The sequence below is a fragment of the Wyeomyia smithii genome, chromosome 2, assembly GCF_029784165.1.
Source record: "Wyeomyia smithii strain HCP4-BCI-WySm-NY-G18 chromosome 2, ASM2978416v1, whole genome shotgun sequence".
Classification (NCBI taxonomy): Eukaryota; Metazoa; Arthropoda; class Insecta; order Diptera; family Culicidae; genus Wyeomyia; species Wyeomyia smithii.
Window position 1 is genome coordinate 85527722 of NC_073695.1, and position 25173 is coordinate 85552894.

Sequence of the window (25173 nt, forward strand, 5' to 3'; positions counted from 1 at the left end):
TTTATCAATGAAAAGTTATAAAAAAGTGTGTTAAACAAGAAAACAGTAAACAAATCTTTATGAAATTCAAATTATGTCAAATTTATCACTTTCTGCAAATTTAAAACAATATTAAAAACATTCAGCCCTTTTCAATTTATGATCATGAAATTCGCTAAACTGATTGAAGTGTCAAATACTAGCAGCAAATTTATACCATCAAACTCCGGCTAACAATAGCCCGTTTGAAGATTGATTTTGCTTCGCACTCGTTTGCATACAAAAGTAAAGCACACATTTTGCTTTATGAGAAAAAAACAAAGAGCAGTCGTCGCCCTCCGCATCTTTTCGTATTCATTTAGAACGTTGTGTCATTCCAGTGTCTTGGTTTTTAAATTCATAAATTCGTTGAATTTTATTATGGAGCCTTCAACTTCAGCGCCACCACCTAATTCAATGTCTAGTAAGTTGTCAATTCATGGTATTTAAATGTCCTCTTTCAACCATAGAAACCGGATTAGGAAGATAACATATATATGAAACAATAAAACATCGAAAATTACTAGAAGAAATGAAAATTGCAGCGAAAGACATTTTTCCTGCTGATAAGTATAATGAACTTCAAATTTTCTGGAAACAATTCAACACGAGATTTAAGCGATCACAGCGGAAGATGATAATGCTGATGACGATTTTTTCAATTTGTAATTAGTTTGTATTACTTATTTTGTTTTTTTTTGTTTATTTAAAAAAAAAAAAATATATATATATATATATATATATATATATATATATATATATATATATATATATATATATATATATATATAAATATATATATATATATATATATATATATATATATATATATATATATATATATATATATATATATATATATATATATATATATATATATATATATATATATATATATATATATATATATATATATATATATATATATATATATATATATATATATATATATATATATATATATATATATATATATATATATATTTCGGCAAAATTTGTTTAGTTCAAGGGGTTGTCCATAAATTACGTATTTTTACAATGGGAAGGACGCCCGGTGGCACTACTTGTGGTCAAAGATCATATAATTCTATAAAAAAGGAAAAAAGTGCCAAAAAAATATTAAAAATTGGATTTTGTGCTTTATGGACGGCTCCAAACAAAAAACTGATGCCAAATTCGTGTTCAGCGCCCCAAAATTATGTATTTACCAAGTTTTTGTCGCATTTATCGACACTTTTTTTGCTTGGCCAGCCTTTGTATGGAGTCGCCCCACTGTGCACTGTGCACAGCTTCAATCCGCTGAATTGTATTTTAGTAAAAAGGACACCATACTGAACAACAAACAAACAATATCGCACGCTTAGCCTTGGGGCTAATAGCGTTCTCGATCAACTAGATTAGTTGAGAGAATTCGTTATTGATATTGTTTTTGGCACATTTTGCATGTGTAGGATAAGTACAACGATACACCGTGCCCCAGCGCTGGTCGAGAAAATTTCCAGCTCGAAAAGATCCTCGACTCGATCGGGAATCGAACCCGATATCACAACGGTGTAGGAGAGCTAGCCGACCGACATCGCTAACCACAGAACCACGGGGACCACTAGGACACCATACTATATATTCCAAAATATATAGCGCTGTAAGGCAGTGCAATGCAAAATGTTTTGAACAAACTTAATGTCTTTTTATTTGTTGATAATTCAATTATGTTTTTAACTGACCAGATTTATAAAAGTGGACCGATCAGTTAATATTTTAATTAACCTAGTATTCAAATTATCAGTATTGATTGCTATGAGGCGAACCAGCCGCAGGCTGAAAACCTCCAAATTACAGACAAAAAAAAGTATTGATTGCTGGTTGCACTGATTCAACGAGAGCAACTTTCTTAAAAACAACAATACCAGTACAAATCAACATGACACAGGGTGTCGAAAACCTGGAAAAGCCTGGAAAATCAGGGAATATCAGGGAATTCACTTCTCGATCAGGAAAATTTGGGAATATGAGGGAAAACTGAAGAATATTCAGGGAAAAATTTTTAACCGAGAGGCGATTCTTTTTTCAACGGCACTCTAGCGAAAAAACTGATTTAATTTCCAACACAACGTTTCTATTGGTATGCATAGATGAAAAACCATTGCAGCAAGTTAAATTTACACCAAGCAGATAAATTTAGTCCAAAAAAATATCAGCATTTAAAATCAAAATGCTTGATTATTTTTCTAGAATTGTTTTACAATCAGAATTACACCATTGATGATTTCTTGTAACCAATTACTCTCTATAATTTATATAATTTTGTTTTTCACAGAAACTTATTTATCTGAAAATGTACCATGATCGGAACAACTTTGACGTAGGACTACGTCTAACCGCACTATATCGAGATACATTCTGTGGAAACTAAAACCAAGGTGGAACGTTGGAATGAAAGATTTCAAACGTAAATACTGATGTAACCACACGATGGATCACAATAATCAATGTGTCGTTGGATTGATAAAATGATGTACAATTTTGTGATTCTTCAGTTATTCAGTTATTTTATTGTTAAACAGTGAAAATTTCATAAAAGTTTCAAGGTCGAATTTTCACGAACAATGTACCAATCACATCCGAGCACGCCTGACACAGACTTCAGTGGCAAAAAAAAAATTGACAGAATCTCCCCGTCCCAATAGGTCAACTAATGTTTGCTTCCATGAGCCTAGACTATTTTGATGTCTTGAAGGTGAAGCTTTTTCGGAAAGTTCGTAACCACCTCCACTATCGGGCAATTTTACGTTCTGCTGTAAGAATGTTATTAATACTGATGTCTTGAAGGGAAACATGCTGGCACAGGCAACAGTACTGCACCGAGCAATGTATGAATAGAGCGCTGGTCACTCGTTGTATATCAGTGCAGAAGAACTCGATATTCATTTGTGTGCAGTCAACCCACATTGCCGCTGTCGACGCACAGTGAGGCGTGTTGGGTTAATGCGTAGGTATCGTTTTGCGATCTGGAACATAATCGAATTGCCGTTTGAATTATGTATCATCTTCTTGTTTTTGTTTCGTAAAGTAGCAAATATCAGAATTTAATATGATTTTTCGGGTGCCGCAAAAGACGTTGCGCCGCCGGGGAAAACAAAATTCTGTATGTGTCGGTAGAGGCAGATAGCAGGGTTTATAAATTTGATGCATTGTACAGATAAAATGCGTTGTTTATTTTTGAACTCTAGACTCTGTTTTTCTCAGATTCATTAAAAAACTAAATACAGGTCGGACTCGATAATATACAGACTCGATAATATACAGACTCGATTATATATTGACTCGATTATATATGATTCGATTATATATAAAATTGTATATAATCGAATCTTAATTTTTTTTTTCAATTTTAAATATAACTTACCTAAAGCAGCAATGTCGTATAAGAATCGTCCAAAAATACGTAACCTAAGGGGGAGGTAAAGATCTGACAAAACGTCGCATTCAATACTAAAAATTTTGAAAATCTATACCAATAACGTTACCTGGAGGAAAGAGGGGGTCGAAAATAGTTTTTATTTACGGTACGTTATTAATGGACGTTCCCTTCAGTCCAATATGACGTAAAGCAAAATTTTTTTACCCAAAACGTTGATTTTTTGAGCCATAATGTTTCAAGTAAAGCTGATCTAAAACAGAAATATCGCGAGGGAACGTTTACAAATTATGTAACGCTCAGGAAACGGGAAAGAGTGTTGGGTTGGAAAAGTGTTGCAACCCATACGGAAAATTCAAACAAAAAGCATGGCAAAGGGGGAAAGGATATCAACAATAATTATTCTTGCGTTACGTTATAAATAAGCGCTTCCTTATTGATCCATAAAAGTCCGTTCAAATGTTACATAACGCAAGCAGGGCTGAGGAAATTTTTTATGCCTGGTGTGCTGGGTATTGGAAACATGCTAGACAAAGTGGTGAGGGTTTTCCAGAAGTCCAATATTTATGTCACATTAAATATGAATGGACCCTAATATTACTATTTCAATGTTAAGGTTGAGGTGATAGAGATTGACTCTTTTCAAATACTTATTTTTATGGAGTTGTAATCAATACTGGTGAGCAAAAATTTAAATAAATTAAAGGCAATGTTTTTAGCTAATCGACTATCTACCCAATACGCAAGTCGCTAATCTAGCTAATCTACTATCTACCCAATACACATCACGCAGTGCAAGTTGCAATACACGCCGTGTAGTGTTTCTATGCAAAAGTGGCACCCGTGCAGCACGGTGTAGTGTTCTTGCCATGGCTGACTGCAATAACATAAAGAATAACTACGAAATCTATACATACATATATTTTTGTAAGAAAGGTTTTTTGCGACTTTAAGGGTGTTAGTCAAAAAAAATCTACTTATTTATTTAAAAACAACAAAAGATGTATGCAAAATAAACAAAAACAATTTTTTTTCTGATTCGATTATATATACATATATTTTTGTAAAAAAGGTTTTTTGCGACTTTAAGGGGGTTAGTCAAAAAAATCCTACTTATTTATTCAAAAACAACAAAATATTTATGCAAAATAAACAAAAAAAAATTTTTTTTTGATTCGATTACATACAGGATTCGATTATACATAGTGAAAATTTTTCGGAGACTGTATATAATCGAGTCCGACCTGTATAGGGTATTTAAAAGACAAGAGAAAACCAAAATGCTCCGTATAGATCTTTGAATAGGTAGTAAAACGAGGTGTACTGATGATTATATTTTGCTAGCTAAATGAATTTAGTTCAATATGACAATCCTAGTATCAAATTCATTTCATCTTGATATTAGGGTTCTGACATTTGTACTTGTATTTTTCAATTATTTTTTTTTTGTTTTGCATTAGCATCAACAAAAAAATACTTTCCATAACTTTACTTGAAATTGAACAACACTATGCAAATATTGATTGCTAAGGCTAATGTTGAACATCACTCTAGCCCTGTTTATTTTTGATGATAACAGATATATGACTTTTAAATATGGTATCTTTGTTGTTCTTTGGTATCTTTTTCTCCGTGTTGGGTACTTTCGTCACTGCGACCAATTTTTTGATATTTTGGTATCTTGAAACTGATTAAATTTTTTTCTGATTGATTCGGTATAGTGATAAAATGTTTAAATTGACCTGAATTGAATGTCAACATGTTCATAAAATTCTATGTCAATGTTAAATTTTCTGTGAATATACATTTTTTACTAAAAACTGTAATTCGTTATCGATTTTTTCTTCCATGAGCTTGTAACTGCAGAAAAAATTGTGTCATCTTTGCCGCTTTGTGGTCGGTGAGTGAGCCATCTTTCACAATAGAATAAAATAGATATAGAAGGAAGTTCAATTTCTACTGAATCGTACTCAATTTATTATTTTATAGAAGGTTGCCTTTTCGCGTATTAGGGAAAATTTACTGTATTGGAATGAAAGATATTCATCAATGTTAAAGAGAATAATTCTTCTAAAAGAGAGTGCTGCAAATAAATAATCAAAATACAGAGCCCATGAACTAGTTCTAGTTCCAAGTCGTTTGAGGTGTCGCTTGATGAATAACGACTGACGATCTAGATACTCGATATTACCACCCGAGTAATTAGAAACATAGAACTGCTTTGCCTATATTGTCTATAAACTATATTGCCGGAACATATTCCAGTCATATCTCAGGAACCGTTTTACCTATTCCGGTTATCCGTTCCGGCAACAAAAAAAAAAAACAAAATACCTTTATTTTGGAGCATGTTGAGATTGAATTGGTTGAAATAAATCAAGAAAACTAGAAAACGTGATTAAACGTAACCGCTCATTTTTGGCACATGTGTGCCAGAATCGAACCGTGCCAAAAGTAAAACGAACTCAAACTAAACAGAGCCTTAAAAGCAAATATAAAACTATTGTAGTCCTACGTCAACTATGCGGTCGTGTCTTGGATACCACCCTCCTACTATTTTTATATGCAAAATTTCTTCGTTATTTGATAATAAATATATCAAACACTCAGTAAAAACATGAAGCAACTTTTTCTGATACTGATAAAAAAGTTGCCTCAAGATTGCTTAAGTATTACTATTTTACTGCTAGTTTTAAAAAATGATCCATTGTCAAACATAATTTTCGCTTGCAGTTGCTATTAAGCTTTGTTTGCAAGCACTGATAATGGAATCTGATACTTGAAGATTGCAGTATATTTTTCCGTGAAATGCTTCTAAAAAATTAAAATTTTATGAATTTGAATGAATATGAATTTTGTGCAAAATATTATGGAATTTGGAATTATTGATGTAATGCGAAGGCCTGTTTTGCATCATATTCGGAACAGCTTACTTCTGAGACTTCACCGTTTCAATTTGCCTGTGAGTGCTTGATATTATAATGATGGATTTCACGTAAGTAGGTACAACTCACGGAAAAGTTTTTGTTACAAAAGCTTTACAAATTCTATGATTAGATAGAATGATGTATTTGAATGAATTTATGTCGGATTGACTATGAATTAATGTTTCTGTTAAGTAGACAGATAGATTGTTTCGATAAACGCAACCGGTTCATGATTGAATTCAATATTAATGGTGAAAATGTGACATGAAAATATATGTACCATGAACATAGCTTGAACTGTCCCGATCATTATACATTACTTTAACACAATTTATCCAAAGATGACACGTAGACTCCGAAGACTGCATCTAATCGTGGTTCAATAATGTAGGGTGCTCCCGCTTCAATCGTCTATATACGGATTGACATTTCTGAATGAAGCTAACCAGTTCTCAAATCGGTTTCTCGACATTCGTGCAGTCACCCGGAGGTCCCCAATAATGGGCAGAGTGTGGAAGAAAAAAAAACCCCTTTCATATCATCCCTCCAACGAAGTGTTCGTCGAATGGCATCCTCCATATCATTCGCGCAGCCAGACAAGTTAAATCGTCGCGTCGTCACATAAGATCAACTCGGCAGCCAGCCCGGATATGCCAGCCCGTTTCGATGGGGGAGGAAGGAGGAAAAACAACAATCCGCAGCGGTTTCTGACACGGTGCTTTTCCTTTCATTTGTCGAACGTGGCACATAGCGCTCAAAGGAGAGTAAAAACTTTAAAGCATGAAAACATATCCACTCGCAAATAAATCAGACCCCGAGCCGACTGGTGCCAGTCGTGCTTTCATTATATTGCAGCTTTTTTTACCCCCGCCACAGACTTGTAGGGTGACCGAGATAGATGTTCGTTCGAGGTGGTGTGATATAACCCTCCACTTCATTCAGAAATTTAGAAATAACTGAGGTTAAACGAAGAGAAGGAGAGAACAATAAGAAGTGCTAGAGACCTATGCTTAGTAAATACTGAATTACCACCAACATGCGCTATAGGTGTTAGTGCGAGACACCCCAATTGAAAAGTCCTTCCATTTTACACTGTACTAAATAGGTTTTCGAAGGCATAATCGCCCGAGTTTGATTCCGACAAATCATCCGGTTGTTACAACGACACTTATGGGAGTCTAACAAGAGGGTCAACCGATTCGGTTGACATCAGTCGACGCAAGCCAACTGAATCAATTGTTTTAGTAGAGTGATTTCGATGAACCTGCGTACGATATCAGATGAAGTAGGTTAGTTAGTCTGATGATGAAACTTGAAATACACTGAAATCGATGAATCGAATCCAATGAAACCAGATGATTTTGGCAGATTAGTAGAGAGATGAAGTTAGTTCAGCATACTAAAAAGGCTTCATTAAATTACATTTTCGTTTCCATTCAAGAAGGTTCACAAACCTAAGGTTCACAAAAATTTGTTATTTTTTCTGAGTAGCAACCCAGACATTACTTTTCTAAGTAAACAAACTTTAGTTTTATGTTTGTTTAAAGTTAGTTTGTTCGTTAAGAAGCTTCGAGCTCCCTCGAAGTCTCAAGGTTACAGAAATTGCTATGACAAGCGAATGGTCATGAGTTCGAATCTTAGCAGAATCAGACGGTTCGTCACACACTGTTGAATTGGAATACCTCTACAGGCAGTTATAATTGCCGACACTTGGTAGGGGTAACTAACAAGGCTCGGGGTAACTAACGAATCGTGCAGAGGGAATGGTAGAAGTATAAAAATCCGTCGCTAACCACGCTGACAAAAGTACCTTCCTTTCCGTTATAGTCGTTAGAGATGCAGAGGTAAACTCGGTCTCTGGCAACAACGACTGTAACGTTACCTTCCTTCCTTCCCTTACGGACTGTAAGGACGTAGACAGCGCCGTTATCGATCTTTACAAAGCAGTCGGTTTGCTCTAGGTTTTTTACTTCAAACGTGATTGACTGATTCTATCAGCATGAATGCGTGAAAATATTGGAAAAAAGTTGCGCCTGCCGTGCTGCGAAACAGCTCATGTTTGACCCAGTCTTTTGAAAAAGTAATAATATTGAGGTGAAACATTATTGACACAATTTAATTTTGGTTGCAGTCTAGAATTTGAATGAAGGGCCAGCCTTTGTATCATGCTTTGACAAATTACCCAATTCAATGACGATTCCAGCGAAGAATTCGCAATATTCTTGCAAACGAGTATCTGAAGAATTATTTTTTTTAAGAGATCGAGGTTTTGTATATTGTATGTGGATATGGTATTTTTTCATATTTGTACGTAAAATTCAACGAACAAAATTTACAAACAAGCAACTCACTTCCAATTTTGGCAAGGGGTTGAGTGTTCTGCCTAAAATTTTAATTAGAGTCTGGGTAAGCGAGAAAAACAAAAAAAGGTAATACGTACCAGTTAGGGTAACGGGGGTATTTTGGCCCACATGCATATTTTGGCCTACCCGGTAACATTTTACGCATTTTATCTGATAAATTCAATGAACATTAGAAAACTATTCATGCAACATTGAATAACAGAATAAGAATCATACTACACTATAATTTTCGGCTAAAAACTGGCTCTAGGTAATGTTATTTTGGAATTAGTTCATACATATTCAAAGTCATGGCTGAGTCAACCCAAAGTCAAGAGGAAGTGGTAATATACAAGTCAACGTCCGGAAGCTATTGTAACAAATATGTATGCTTTTGAAACAATTCGTTGTTGTAGTAACTTCAATAAAATGTCATAAAAACAGTTTGTATACTCTAAAGCAAAGCAAAGCAAAGCCTTGGTGCTACATTCCGATACGGAACTCGACCTTCTGTTTTATTATACACAGACTTCGTAGCCAACTGTAAAGTATACATGACAATTGCGGGGCTAGCGCTACGATTCTATTGACACTAACAGTCACTCCCGAGCCGAGACTCGAACCTACGACGACTGGCTTGTTAGGCCAGAATCGTACCTCTAGACCAGCTGGGAGGGTGTATACTCTAACATGTTGGAAAAAGTTGAAAAAGTGGTTAAACGCATGGCCGAAATATGTTTGCCTCTTTCTGAAGCGAACATATTTTGGCCATGCCAAGTTTTGACATCTCTTTGATTACCGTTCGGCCGTTGCACGTGAACAAAGAAGCAGCTTGTGCAATTTACAGGTAATTACTTCTTAATTTATCACATTTAACGATAGATGAGAATGCCTGTCGAACCGCTATAAGCAAAATCATTTCATTTTTAGATGCTTAAAATTTACAAAAATTCACAGCAGAAGGATGTTCTCCTCAAACCCACTATTTTTGCTCTAAAAATACCGGTGATGATCTTAAATATGATTATTCCGAACTATTTCCATACACGTCTGTAGATATAAAGGTGGACCAAAGTAAAAACTTCGTAAAAATTTTGATATTTCTAGGATATTTTTCAATATATTGCATTGTTGAACGGTGTATATTTAAATAGACACTTAGCTTTTAACAATGGTATAATAGAGTAGGTATTTACGTTGAAAAATTGTGTTTGTTTTGAATGAACTGTGCGAACACTTCCCAAAGCTGGCCAAAATATCCCCGTTACCCTATACCCTGCTTGAAGTTTAGCTGTATTTCCGATCAGTCAAAAAGTATCAGGATTATAACAAATCTTGATATTTGGTTACGAACTTTTTGTATCAACTTGTGTTCTAAACTTGATCTCGTTAATAGTTAAAATATCAAAATTCCTATCAAAACTACTAACTGATTATTACAAATTATAGCAAGTTTTGCAAAGTTTTTGGCAGAAAAAGATCAGAATTAGATAGAATGTACAATATTTTGTCAATTGAATAACAAGTTTTGTTATAAATATGCTTAAAAAACACACTTTTGAACATTCAAGTGTATGATAACAGAATTCGATAGATTTCTGAACTTTTTATCATTCTGGCATATCAAGAATATTTCAGGCTTTGTTATTTCTATCAAGTGCAGATTTATTTGTGTTGCCCGTTTGTCATAATCGTTTGATCGGGTTTACCTTATTTTCTATATTTTGTTGTTCTGTTCAATGAAAATATGCATGTAAAAATTCTGTTCTATTTCCAATCTTTTTGTTACCAAGGAATCAATTGTATTATAATAAATAAACATTTCAATAAATCTATGCTTGTTACTGGAAAACCACGAATTAGTTACCTGCAAAAGAGGCGTATTTTCATAAAAAGCTCATATTTTCCAATATTTTTAAAACGGATGCTTTTAGAAAGCTAGCTGCCAAAAGCTTTATAATGATTCGTTACTTGTTTTTTTTTTCAATTTTAATTTTAAAATAATATGTAGCATTTCAAAAATAATATATACTTTATCATGCTTGAGTTTTGACGCGAATTTTTTGCTTACGGCGCGGATTTCCAAACCTCGTGACGCGGATTTCGTGGATTTAAAATTAGGGTCTCTGTACATGAGCGAACTGTCTTTAAATTAATTTCGAATTGTTTCAATTTGCGGTTCAAAGAAAGAAGGGCAACAATAATTTTTATTAGAAAAGTTACGTTTTTCATGTCGATGAGGATCCATGCCAAACGATTGCACTGGTCGACAAAATTAAATTAATGAAACAAAATATTTCAAAACAACAAAATATTATATTGCAAATCATTTCAAATACACTCAATAGAATAGCATGATTTAAATTACTTTCAGTTATCGTGAATGTAGACCTGGAGATCATTAAGGGCTGTAATAGGTCAACACAGGTGCACTCCAAACCCTCAAACCAGGAAAAATTAAAGATTATGACTATTCAACCATTCCTATGAATTTTGGTGCCCCTAGCCATGGTCATGGTATACCAAATTTATTTGATAAAAATGAGCGCTTTGCTATCGTTTAAGCAAACAAAGTTTTGAGCAAACATTTGCATACATATAACCCGAAAAAAGTTTTGCCCAAAAAAGTCCGTACCAAATATAGCAAATATTTGCCTCGTCTACCTACCTAACACTCAGCTTTCTCTTCGAGAAACTAAAAGCATTGGACACTCCAGTTTCTAATGAAATGTAGCCGGAATCGATGATTTGGCAATATTCTGGAAATTAAACACGACATGAAGACCTTGAACGTTCTCTTCTGCAAACATTTGCTGCGAAAATCGATCGCGAATTGCTAATGTAAACTAGAAAATGTTTTGTATTTTTTTTTAATTCGTTTTACATGCGAATTTGTAATGAAATTGTAACCGATTTTTTGTTACCTTTTGTTATAAACTTTATTTGACATCTCATTTTTGCTATGATTTTTTTCCATTCCTGGGTTCCCGGGAATTCCCGGGAAATGAGAGTTTTTATTCTATTCTTGATCACATTTGCGCGAACCCAATCGGTTAATTTTTTCTGCCGATCCCGTCACTGTATTTTTCATTTTAACGTTTTATTCCAAAGTTCCGCAGTTGAAAACGCTCCAACTTCTCGGTCATCCTATTCCGGTTATAGCGAGTTACTGCTGTATTAATCTTACCCGTTTCACGAACCAAAATGAAGAAAAAAAAACTGCCTCTCGTGCCAGTGATGAAAGACGTATATATTGAGCAAGCAGTGTATTAGATCTGCCTACCACACCTCTGGTAGGTACCTAACCACACTCTTGGATGTGGTTTACTAACGAGCAAAGAGATTGCCATTTTGGGACACGAATAAATCGTATTATAGAGTATGTGGAGCCACTGCTCTGAGTTCAAATTTCGCCTACATCATGGGAAATCCCTCGCCAGTACCGACTAGGCAAGCGCCAAAACTGGTAGCACCACTACTGCATAAGCCACCGGGTAGCTACGGAGCGGCGGAGCACATTCAAATAAGAGACTGACAACGTGGCACTGGCCGCAAATCGCAGACCGGTTGATTCATGCTACTCAAAATGTTGCTCCTACCTGTTGCCACTCGCGAAGAAGCAGCGCATTCGGCCTTGAATGGCCTCGGCGCTTTCGAACTGCCGTGGCACACGCGTTCGTCTGGTATATTGCACACTGAACCGTTACCAACACCATCTGACATCGAATGCAATCGAAACCGTTGAACTCGATTTATTATTAGAACCTAAGTCACCGTAATGTCTGAAGATATATCTAACGCTCTTTACCACTGGCGGCGTTTGCCGTTTTCTGGTCAACTTTTTCTTTTTCATTCATTCTAGAATGCCGATTCAGGCGCCACAATGGACAGAGTTTCTCAGCTGTCCGGTTTGCTTCCACGAATTTGCGGCAAATCTACGTCCACCAATTAGCCTAGGATGTGGCCACACCATTTGCCGTACTTGCTTGACGACGCTGCACAAGAAGCAGTGCCCCTTCGATCAGGTGAGTGCTTTGGCTTATTACATTATTTTCGCAATCGAGTACCAACTTTCCGTTAATTATGTAGTCGAACGTACTTTTTACAAGCATCAAGCTGAAAGCAACCTGTACGTTTAAATATTTTTTGCTAATCCATTGAATGCTGTTAAATATTTTTTTCATTGAATTAACAATGGAACACCCAGGCTGATGACGTAGACAGTAAATTGACCTCCAATCAACATGAAGGCAGCACCGAGTAGCAAATGGCAGAACCTTTTGAATATTTTAATGTCCAATTTCGCATTTCCTACATAAGCAAACTGTTGGGAATCAATCCCTGACAAATTATTTACCCACAGGGAGCAAATGGCGCAATGTAATGTCGTACGGAAATTTTGTGAACAAATTGTTCACCTACATATTCCGAACACCGCTGGCTGCCAACGTCAGTAGAGGAAATACTTTTATGACTCATTCTGATGTGTATTAAAACATCACCGCCATCGGGAGCCTTCAGCTGTATTCGCAACGAAGAAGAAAAAACTGAGGCTGCTATAGCATTTCTGTCATCACCACACGTATGGCAGTCTGTTGTCAGCTCGCCATGGGTGAAACTGCATGGCTGAACAAAACTATGGACTGTAATGACGTCAACTTAGGAAACGATGCACAAGTATATGACGTAAAGCGATTTGATTTTACGCTTATCTATGGAAAGAATGTTTCACTTGAACATAAGAGGTAGTGCGGTTTCATTTTTAGCGGGATCTTTAAAGCCAAGTGTTCTAATTTGCGCTACTCCGTCGAAATATGAAATAGCCACTTTCAAGCCGAGCTTTTATTCGACACTAAAAAGGCAGGAGCTTACAGTGCAGAACCAGAGCACACAAAAATTATCGGGAAGATTAGAACAGCCTTTTTTAAAAAAAAAAAAAACCTTCAATTCAGTTTGAACCAATTCAGCTTTAAATACTGTCGTCCCAAATAAACATAGGTAAATCTTGATAAACCACACTTCTAACTTTTGTTGCCGTAAGCACTGACAGCACCCTTAGGGAAATATGCGGAGGTTAGATATTTAAAGTACTTTTCCGGCAAATGCAATTTCACTTGAAAAAAAGATTGAAGCAATTAAAACTTATTATTAATCAGTAGTTAATGTAGCAATCACAAAAAACTTAATGATTTTTCAGGTGAAAATGTTTGGTTTCACAACGCTTTCGAACGTTACAAACGTTTTTTTTTTAAATTATTCAATAGCTATAATGCATTATTCTCAATAAATTTATATAGAAAAAGTTTTTCTTTTGGTTGCAACAATTCTCGAATTATTGTAAATATGAATTTTGAACTTTTATAGAAAGTGAATTGCACATATCTTTGAAAAAAAAAATATATGCCAGAAATATATTCTACGCGATAAAATTGCCACCTCGAACTTACGAAACTTGTAGTTCATGGATGCTAATATGTTGAAAGAACAAAAAAAAAATAACAGAAGATTGAGACAAAATCGATCTAAAAGTAATAACATTCTATTCTACTGTAAGAATTAGAGGAAGATTTATTCGTGGATGTAGTTCATGGATGCTAATATGTTGAAAGAACAAAAAAAAAATAACAGAAGATTGAGACAAAATCGATCTAAAAGTAATAACATTCTATTCTACTGTAAGAATTAGAGGAAGATTTATTTGTGGATCTGCTAGATTATTAAGAGGGGTTTCAATTTTTACCGAAGATAACTCATGTATTTGTTTTTTCCTGCCACAAATTTCATTTTCAATAATAACAAAATCATAGATAAATTTATCGAAAATAATTTTACTGAAAATAGCAATGCAAAACTTTTTCTCAAAGATTAACTTCAACTTTTTCTTAGCTCCGTTTTTTGATAAATTCACTTTTCACTTTTGTGCTACAACAGAATTGCCACAAATAATTTCAACAAACAATTGCCGAAAAAATATTTTGTCCATTTATGTAATACATTGAAATGATTTAATTGACAAATTGGCAACCTTATTGTTCACCCATTACAAATTAAAAAGTTCAGAATGTTTGTTTGGCCTGATGCCGTTCCCACTTCCAGACTAGCTCCAGCCGATCCAGCATCACAAATCCTGCTTTACTACCAGAACACCGGCGGCATCAACATGTCCATTGCTGACTACCAGCTAGCATGCAACGACGCTTGCTATGATATTTATGCTTTCACCGAAACCTGGCTGAACATCAACACTCTATCACATCAACTTTTCAACGAAACGTATTCCGTTTACCGGCAAGACCGTTCAGTTCACAACAGCAACAAGAGCAGTGGTGGTGGAGTTCTCCTAGCTGTTCGCTCCAGCTTCAAATCTCGTCTATTGAAACCTCCTGAGGACTTAACGGTAGAGCACCTGTGGGTGGCGATTTCAATGCTTACTGGCACTCTGTTTGTTTGCGTAATATACGTGCCTCCCGATCGCGTCAACGACTGTACCCTAATAGAAAAGCACACTCTTTCTCTGGAATGGGTCGTTTCACAAATGGGAGCTACAGACAACATTGTCATTTTGGGCGACTTCAACCTTAGTACAATATCATGGCTTCACGGCAGTAACAACTTCCGGTTCCCGGATAACTCTCGTTCATCGATCAGGCCAGCATCGTTAGTCCTACTCGATGCGTACTCTTCTGCTAGGCTCCGGCAAGTGAACGGCACTATGAACGCCAACAACCGTTTGCTCGACTTGTGCTTCATCAGCGAGAAGCTGGGACATAGCTGTTCACTTTTACAAGCTCCGGCACCGCTTGTCAAAAATTGCAGACATCATCCACCTCTGCTAATGACGTTAGAACTACTTCCTGAGCATCATTTTGAAGCAATCGCCGAAACCGTTCACTACGACTTTTACAACACTGATTTTGAGGGAATGAAAAACTTTCTAGCTGGTGTTGACTGGACTACATCTCTTGGCGGTGACGATGCTAACTCCGCAGCATCGACTATGAGTAACTTTCTTATATATGCAATTGATCGGTTTGTGCCTAAAAAACTTACCCGTGAGCAGCCACATCCAAGTTGGTCAAACTCAGAGCTGAGACGCTTGAAGAGACTTAAAAGGGCGGCACTAAAGAAATATAGTAAACGTCGAACCGATTTGTCGAAAGCTGAATACTTACGCGCCAACACTGCATATAAACGCCTCAATAGTGCTTTGTACAATAACTACCAGTTTAATCTGCAGAATCGACTGGAAACGAACCCCAAAAAATTCTGGAGCTATGTGAACAAACAGCGCAAAGAATTTGGGCTGCCTTCTAGTATGACCAACGGGACCGACAATGTTGACACCGTCGATGGTATCGCTGACCTATTTCGCACGCAATTTTACAGCGTGTTCTCCGCTGAAAATGTAAACGACCAAGACATTGCGAATGCCACTAATAATTTGCCTACCATGAGAATGCTCGGCTCTCCGTTCGTCATTGATAGAGACATGGTGATTGTAGCCGGGAACCAGATGAAAATATCAAACGGATACGGCCCTGACGGCATTCCTTCTCTAATTCTAAAACGATGCTTAAATTTGCTTGCTGCACCTTTGGTCAAGGTCTTCAATTTATCCTTGACGACGGGCGTCTTTCCCGAATGCTGGAAGAATTCCTTCATCTTTCGCATCCACAAGAAAGGATGCAAGCGGACCGTTTCTAACTATCGCGGTATTGCGTCGCTTAGTTCTGTTTCAAAGCTGTTTGAAAAAATTGTTCTTTCCAAATTGACTCATGATTGTTCGCACGCCATCTCCCTGGACCAGCATGGATTCATGCCTAAGCGCTCGACGACGACTAATTTGATTACTTTTACATCGTTCATTATACGAGAGATTGAACACGGTAATCAAGTGGACGCTGTATATACCGACCTTTCTGCAGCTTTCGACAGAGTTAATCACGAGATTGCTTTAGCGAAATTCGACAAAATCGGAATGAACGACAATTTGCTTTCTTGGCTTCGCTCCTACCTCGCTGGAAGAACCATGGCTGTTAAGCTCGGCGATTATACGTCGTTTCCATTTCCCGTTACATCCGGCGTTCCTCAAGGCAGTCACCTTGGGCCATTCCTTTTTCTGCTGTTCATGAACGACTTGAATTCGATTTTAAAATGCATGAAATTATCCTACGCAGATGATTTGAAGCTATACAGCACAATAAAAAACTCTCTTGACGCCTAGTCTCTACAATTTGACTTGGAAGCCTTCAGCGATTGGTGCAGCTTAAACAGGATGTCACTTAATGTGTCTAAGAGCTCAGTTATCTCCTTCGGTCGAAAACATGCGATGTACCTCCACGACTACAGTTTACAAGGATCTGCTTTGAAACGTGAGACGGTGGTGAAGGATCTGGGAGTCATGCTCGATTCAAAATTAACCTTCAAGAATCACGTTGCTTATTTAGTTTCAAAGGCGTCGTCGCAACTGGGTTTTTTGTTTCGTTTCGCTAAAAGCTTCAAAAACGTGCACTGTCTCAAAGCGCTTTATTGCTCCCTGATCCGTCCTATATTAAAATATTCCGCCATCGTATGGTGTCCTTTTTACCAAAACACAGTTAAGAGGATTTAAGCTGTGCAGCGAAAATTTGTTCGCTTCGCATTAAGACAGTTTCCTTGGCGAGACTCTCGTAATCTACCGAGCTATGAGAGTCGATGCAAGCTCATCAATTTAGAGCTGCTGGAAGGAAGGCGCAACTTGGCAAAGGCCTGCTTCGTGGGAGACCTGATACAGGGACACATAGACTGCCCCTTATTACTAGGTCTCCTCGATATAAACACTAGACGACGCAATCTCCGTTTTCATACATTTTTAAGCAACCGATCTTCAAGGACGAACTATGGCCTACATGAACCAGTGCTCAGCATGTGTCGCATTTTCAACAGCTGCTACGATGTGTTTGATTTTAATGTGTCCCGTGTTAAGAACAAGCGTTGTTTGAGAAATGTTTTAGTTCTTGAGATAGCTGATTTTAGTAAGTGTCATTAGGGTAAGAACTTTATCTGATGACAAATAATAAATAATAATAAGAATAAGAAAATTGCTTTGCAAAACAAAAACTAGAAGCAAAATCGAATACCTAAGTTGAGAGTCAAAAAGATTGTTTGATGAGTTCTAACTCAAGTTTTCTTCTTTTCTCCCATCATTGCAGACTATTATAACAACAGAATTAGATAATCTACCGGTTAACAATGCCTTACTACAGCTGGTCAGCACAAGCAACACCGCCGGCAATAGCCCGGGTAGCGTCGGCACTAGCTCTAGCAGCTCCTCCGCAGGATCATCAACCGCAGGGGGCGGTGCGTCTGGTAGCAGCACGATCGATCCAGACCTAAGCTCGCCTAGCGTGCAGAACCTGAATCCAGATGACCTGCAGTGCTACAAAATTGCTCGGGGCTGCATCGAAGAATTGGCTCTGTATCTAAAACCATACCCCAATGGCAATGCCGGAGGGCTCCTGTCGCGTCCGATGCAGCGCAAACTGGTCACCCTGGTCAACTGTCAGCTGATTGAAGACGAAGGTCGTGCGCGATCTTTGCGTGCCGCTCGTTCCCTAGGCGAACGAACTGTCACCGAGTTAATACTGCAACATCAAAATCCACAGCAGCTGAGCACCAATCTGTGGGCTGCTGTACGAGCTCGTGGCTGCCAGTTTCTGGGTCCAGCAATGCAAGAAGAGGTTCTTAAGCTGGTGTTGTTAGCACTTGAAGATGGATCGGCGTTATCGCGAAAAGTCCTGGTGATGTTCGTAGTGCAGCGCTTAGAACCTCATTTCTCACAAGCATCCAAAACTAGCATTGGCCATGTGGTTCAGTTGCTGTATCGTGCAAGTTGCTTCAAGGTATCCAAAAGGGAAGGTGATTCGTCGCTGATGCAACTAAAAGAAGAGTTCCGTACTTACGAAGCACTTAGACGGGAGCACGATGCCCAAATAGTACAAATTGCTACTGAAGCCGGTCTCCGGATAGCCCCGGATCAGTGGTCTTCACTACTCTATGGCGACACGGCCCACAAGTCACACATGCAAAGTATCATCGATAAATTGCAAACTCCGCAATCGTTTGTGCAATCTGTACAGGAGCTTATAATAGCTCTCCAACGAACGGGAGATCCGGCCAATTTATCCGGATTACGCGTTCATCTAAAGCATCTAGCCAGCATAGATTCGAATGCCGAAAATCATGTGCCAACGTGGCGCGAGTGTTCGGCGGCACTAGAAGCGGTAAAACGGGTCGTTATAGGCCTGGTAGATTTTGTACAGCATCATGGCAACCGAAAGTTACAAGAACCAGGGCACTTGGCTCACAATAGTAAGTATAAGGTTAGTTTGTGTCGCGACTTGAACTTTCGGGGTACTTGTCCCCGAGGACCGAATTGTACTTTTGCCCATTCGGATGAGGAACTGGAGAAGTATCGTACGAAATTGCGAAAGAACAACGTTAGAGCAACTCCGAACGGGAAAGACCATAGCGAGTATATTGGCGATCTAGGAATGCCATCTGGTTCACTTGGATACCACTCATCTGGAGAAGAAGCTTCTCCAATGCGTTATCCAAAGTCTACTCCGCCAATGAGATACCTTGATAAATCACCAATGAGTAGCCACAGTCACGCTAGCGGTAGTAGCAATAGCAACAGTAGTCACAATAGTCATCTAACGCCAGTTCCGCCGCATCAGCATCCTTCTTACGCGAATGTACCACCACCACCAGCACCGCTTCAACCCGGTGGATGTGGCACTAGTTCACGTAATTTTAATTTCAACCCAAATTATTCCACCGGAACAGGAGGTGGTAATTTGCAGTTCGGGGCGCGTCCACCACCACCGCCAATACCACCACCATCAGTTCACGCAACTGGTGGTGTACGAAGTAATTTTATTCGACCACCAAATGGAAATTTCATCGGTCACCCACCTCCACCACCTCCGCCCATGCAACACCCTGGGCCTAATAATGGACCTCCTCCACTAAGTGTACTACACGGTATAAATCATCCTGCATATCCTACTCCAAATCAACCTCAACTGCATGATCAAGTTCACCCAGCATTAATGAATGCTCCCCCGCCAGCTCCTTACACGGCTGCAAATCAAGGTTTTCCTGAATATCCGGAGAAAAATGATCAACGTCGACAATTCAATCCGTGGGAAAATCAACCCCCTCCACCACAAACTTCTGTTCCTAATCCGATCAATGCTGCTACGATGAATGCTGGTCCACAACAGCAACAACAGCACCAGATTATACCTCCAATCAACATAATGAACCAACAGCATGCACCCAAACCTGCTATAAATCCATCATACTCCAATTCGTCTATGCAAGGAGGACATAAAAATCCTCATCCCATGTCACCTTTGGCACCACATTCGCAGCACACTATGCAGGCTATGCCGCCGGCTGCTCATCATCACCACCAACAACAACAACAACATCAATCTGCACCTCCAACTGGTGTTAAGTACTACCAAGGGAGCGCGCAAATGCACCATAAACTGCGTGATTATCGCGATAAACACAACAACGGTCGCATGTATGCCCATTCTCAACCACCCACACAGGGTAACAATGCAATAATGCATCAACCACAAACATCCAACGCATTTGGAAACGGGGGAGGCAACCGGAGCACCATGCACACCCCACATCCGCAAGTTGCAGCGACACAAAATATGAACAGCAACGGTGGCATATCGGCTATAGCTGGAAACAACGGTGCAATGAATGGCTATCACGGTAGTAATCCTTTACGCAATGAAGCATTAGAGCTTTTTAAAATGCTCAATTACGTTGGATCTACAACAAAGGACATGTTCGTTCGTTCTGACTCACTACTAGCTGATGAGGATATGACAATCTCTGAGAATGAATTTGCTAATTCGGCAAATAACAAATACGGACCTATATCACGAATGACCAATCAACAGCAGCTTGGAAAACAACGTACTGACATTTCTTTCGCCAGTAGTACACTGGAAAGTGAGTGGCTAGGGTTACAACAACAGTTGTATAACGAGGTCACTGGCATGGGAGAGCAATCATCTTCAAATTGTTCATCCAATTCATCAACGTTCTATCAGCATGCACAACAGCAGCAGCAACAACAACAACACGCTCCAATATCCCATCAGACCACCGGTATTAAAATTGAACCAAATAACAACTCACTGGAGCTGGATATATTCCAGGTTGATCGTAACCTCAATTATAGTGGTGAATCGTTAAGTAGTGGTAGCAATCAAGCCAACACAACTACATCACAACTCTTTCATCATAATCATGCAGAAGCCCAACTGTTGCAACATCATCAACAACAACATCAGCAGCAACATCATCTTCACGCAATCCCCAAGGCACCACCTATGGTGGGCTCGGCTACGCAGCTAGTACCGGAAAATCATTCATCTGCGATTGCGATGGTTGCAGCTGCACTAGGCATTCCGACGCATCACCAGCAACAACAACAACAACCGCAACAGCAAGCTGCCACACATTCGCATCATTCATCATCGCAGCCACATCACCAACAGCATCTACAACATCAGCAACAGCAGCAACATCTATCCGTAATTCAACAACAACAGCAACTGCAGCAGCAGCAGCAACAACAACAACATCATAATGCTTTGCATGGGCACAAGTTACCGCCCCATATAGCAGAAACGGTTCCTTTGAACGAGCTGATGGGTACCGGGGCTGATGTGGAAATGAAGCTGCAAAATTTTAGGGAGCTGAAAGATTTAAAGGTAAGTGCGTCTATTTTTGTTGTACTGTTTGAAGTCGTGCAAAAAAGGAAGGTAAAATTGACATTAAGAGGTCTCCTCACTACCTTGGGCAGCAGAGACTTAAAATTTCTAGGGTTTTTATTCAAGTAGAGTTATTCAGAAATTGAGATTTTGCTTGAGTTTTTTTCTGATTTGCTCCAACATCCCACGCTTCAACAATTTATGTTCACCGATATGTCCTGCGTGCGCCAGAAGTGCTCTGCGTACGTTTGAAGCGTCTCGCGTTTTTACGAAATTGTGATACTGTGCAAAAACGGACTACCCGATAGTTCGTACTTTCCATACACAGATCATGTACTGAAAGTTTTACTTTGTGAGAAACATGTGTAATGTACGACTATTGAAATCGCTTTTTCACACGCAGAAGCTTAACTTTAACGTGTAAAATGTTTAAAAAAAGACTGAACAGTAGAGTCAATTCGACCTGCGAATCACAATAAAAACCAATGAAAAAGCTGCAAAACTTTTTTTCAAATAGTATTTTTCTAAGACTTTACGAAAATATGTACCTTGAAAAATATTTGTTAGGACTGATGTCCGAGGAAATGAAATTTTAACAAGTATTAACCATATTTTCGGAGCCAACAAAAACTATTGCATTTGTATTACACTAAGGAGACAGTTGTGTTGCTAGCTGGCACTTTGTCACATGTTGTTCTTCACATCACATCATTTCTTCGTTGGGATCGAGCCCAGCTCACAAACGAGGTAGACGGAAACATTACCAACGAAACGGTCTAGGCCACTGGGGAAATGCCAGAAAGAACTATTAAGAACCCCAGATAAAAAAAAAAACATTTGATTCTAAATTGGAAATAATGATCACCAATATTCTGGTTTGATTCATCGTTTATTTTTCCAGTTACCTAAAGCCCGTGTAGGCGCTAAGCCGACTCCTAAAACAATGTGTTATTAATAATAATCACTACTAAATCTCGTCGCTACAGGCTCAGCATGCTATGGCTGGTTTACCACCCGTATCGGGAGTGCTGTCAGTACCGACATCATCATCAGCAGTGACCGCTGTAGCACCACTATGGAACAATTTACTAGATCTGTCCGGATTGAAACCTTCGACCGAAAGCAGTGACCTGGTGGTAGTTGGGGGACACAACATTGGCAGTGGTACTAATAACAACAGCCGCGGCAATAATATCATCGCGAACAGCAGCACATCAAACAGTAGCATCGTCAACAATAACAGCAGCAACAGTAACAATGAAGATTCCTACGAAGAAGGAATCGCAGATGACATGCGTGAGTTGGTTCTCCGTCTTGAGTCCGAGCTGGAGTTGGACGAGACGGGAGTGTGAGTCAAACGCGTGCTCAAGAACTCGTAATTGTAAAAAGAAGTAAAAGAATATATAATAATGAATTTACACACATACACACACGACTCACACAAACATACACGACACGATACTCACACACACATACACAAACACATACGTGCATACTTTGACTGATTGTGATCAATATCTCCTATATAAATTGTAGGCGTAGCTAGAGCGTAAGCTGGGAGATAAAAGCTTACACTCTCCTGGGGTAGGTAAAATCTGACAAAATAAGATTCAGCAGTGTTATATTTCATTAAATGAAATGAAAGAGCGATACCAATTTTAAAAAAATTATTCGAGTCGAACGGTTCAGATTATCCGGATTACCGGAGAGGGTTGCGCGTTGATTATGACAGCTTACATGAACAACACAATAAAAATTAGCTGCAAAAGAAAACGAAGTAATCGATGCAAATAACCGGATGAGATAAAAATGAAGAAACCGCTTAGATACAGAAGCGAGTACCCTAATATATGTGCTTTTTTAGATACTTTTCTGATTTGCAGAAAAAATGTGTGTTTTAGAGAATATTTTTCGGATCGAAACAAAACTGCTATTTAAACAACAAAGAACAAGAAGCAAGATTTGTGTCAAAGAATTACGGACACCTAAAAGTATAACTAATTACTTTAGCGCGGTTGTTAGCTAGTATATACACCATAGATTGTGCGCTGTCGTTAAACAGATAGATCAAAGTATAAAGGTATATGGAATTCTAGTGAAAACAAACAATATAAAAGAAAGGAGCAAAGCAACTGACAGCGTGATAAAAGAAAACCGGAAAAGGTGATTCATTATAATATAATTGATGGTTATGTTGCAAATGAAAATCTATTTATTACCGTTTATATTGCAAATATTATAACTATTCGCTATTCGTTCGTTGTAATTATTATTATCATTCTTGCTACTGCTATTCATATTCACCGTCAATATTGAAAATCGAAATTTTTGGGGACAGACATGATACAATAAATCGAGGAGTTAGTAAGAGCGCGTTCTATTGTATTCCGTGTTTTAGCTCATTTCGCGTTTTGAAAGTAACAAGAATATAATTCAGAATTATATTTCGTTTAATAATCAAATGTTTACATATTAGCAAATTATATTAACCTGTTTTAATCGTGCACTTTTCAACGGAATAATACAATTGTTGCTCTAGTGTCCCGATACTTTTACTCGATATTTTATGCGTAATTCTTTTATATAATACTATATTTTACGTATTACCAAATGGTTTATGTGAAAGCAAGAGTAAAACTATGTTTTATAAAAATACTAATTAGGGAAAAGAATATATATATATATATATATATATATATATATATATATATATATATATATATATATATATATATATATATATATATATATATATATATATATATATATATATATATATATATATATATATTTTAGCGCGTTACAGCAACAAAATTACTTACCGTCACTGTTTATTGTAGTCAATGTTACTGTAAATGAATAGTTAGTTGTACATTCTGTTTTAGAGCAAACTCGGTGAAAATTGTTTTCCATTTATATTCACATACACAAAACAAAACGGATGCTTTAATAATCAAATCTAGCTGGTTGATTTTTTTTTATTAAATCAAATAGAAACATGATGCAATTTCTTACCAGACGTAATGTTCGGTTAAACAAAACAAAACATCAGATGAAAAAAAAACTCAAACGTCCATTGTGAAACGGCAGTTACACATGCGAGTAGTAAATGTTCATAACCGAATCAATACTGGTTGCTGTATAGTTAATTAGATTATGACAATTGTTTTCTGGTGTTTGATGCTGAACAGTTTGGTGAACTGTGTAGATAACAATCGAAGGTTAACATGTGTAAGGGTATCTAAGGAGAAAAGCATAAATATTGAGATTGAAACATTTCTTGTTTTAGAAGAGATTGTATATTAAAAACGATTAATACAAATACAACCATTGCGTTTGCCGCTAATTTGGTTATAAATCCAATTACTGAAGTATAGGGAAACAAACAATAATTTTTATTACTTTAGGAAAAAAAGCAAGATAACATACTAACGCAATCGTACTATACAGTGAAAACTACACACACATTTATTTCGTTTATTAACAATACTGAGCCAGGCAAAGGCAATAAATTTTATCGGGAGTAGGTGAAAGTTATCAAGCTAGAATGTGAATGATTTTTTTTTTCCAAATACAACACTTCTGTACGCGACGAGGGATGCAAACGAAACCTGTAAATGTGACAAAAATGATCGAACTCCGTAATGCGTACGGATTGCATATTAGTTTCATTGGAAGTA

General features: G+C 37.6%; 1 protein-coding gene across 1 annotated transcript in view; it reads left to right on the top strand.

The window, feature by feature from the left end:
- Positions 1-24154, top strand: part of LOC129725447 (roquin-1) — a 58862-nt gene extending 34708 nt beyond the window's left edge. The window contains exons 2-4 of the mRNA XM_055681314.1: positions 12568-12730; positions 17897-21493; positions 22480-24154. Of these exons, the coding sequence (XP_055537289.1) occupies positions 12569-12730; positions 17897-21493; positions 22480-22845 (4125 nt within the window). The 5' untranslated portion in view covers position 12568 and the 3' untranslated portion in view covers positions 22846-24154. The remainder of the gene's footprint in view (positions 1-12567; positions 12731-17896; positions 21494-22479) is intronic.
- Positions 24155-25173: the final 1019 nt, after the last annotated feature.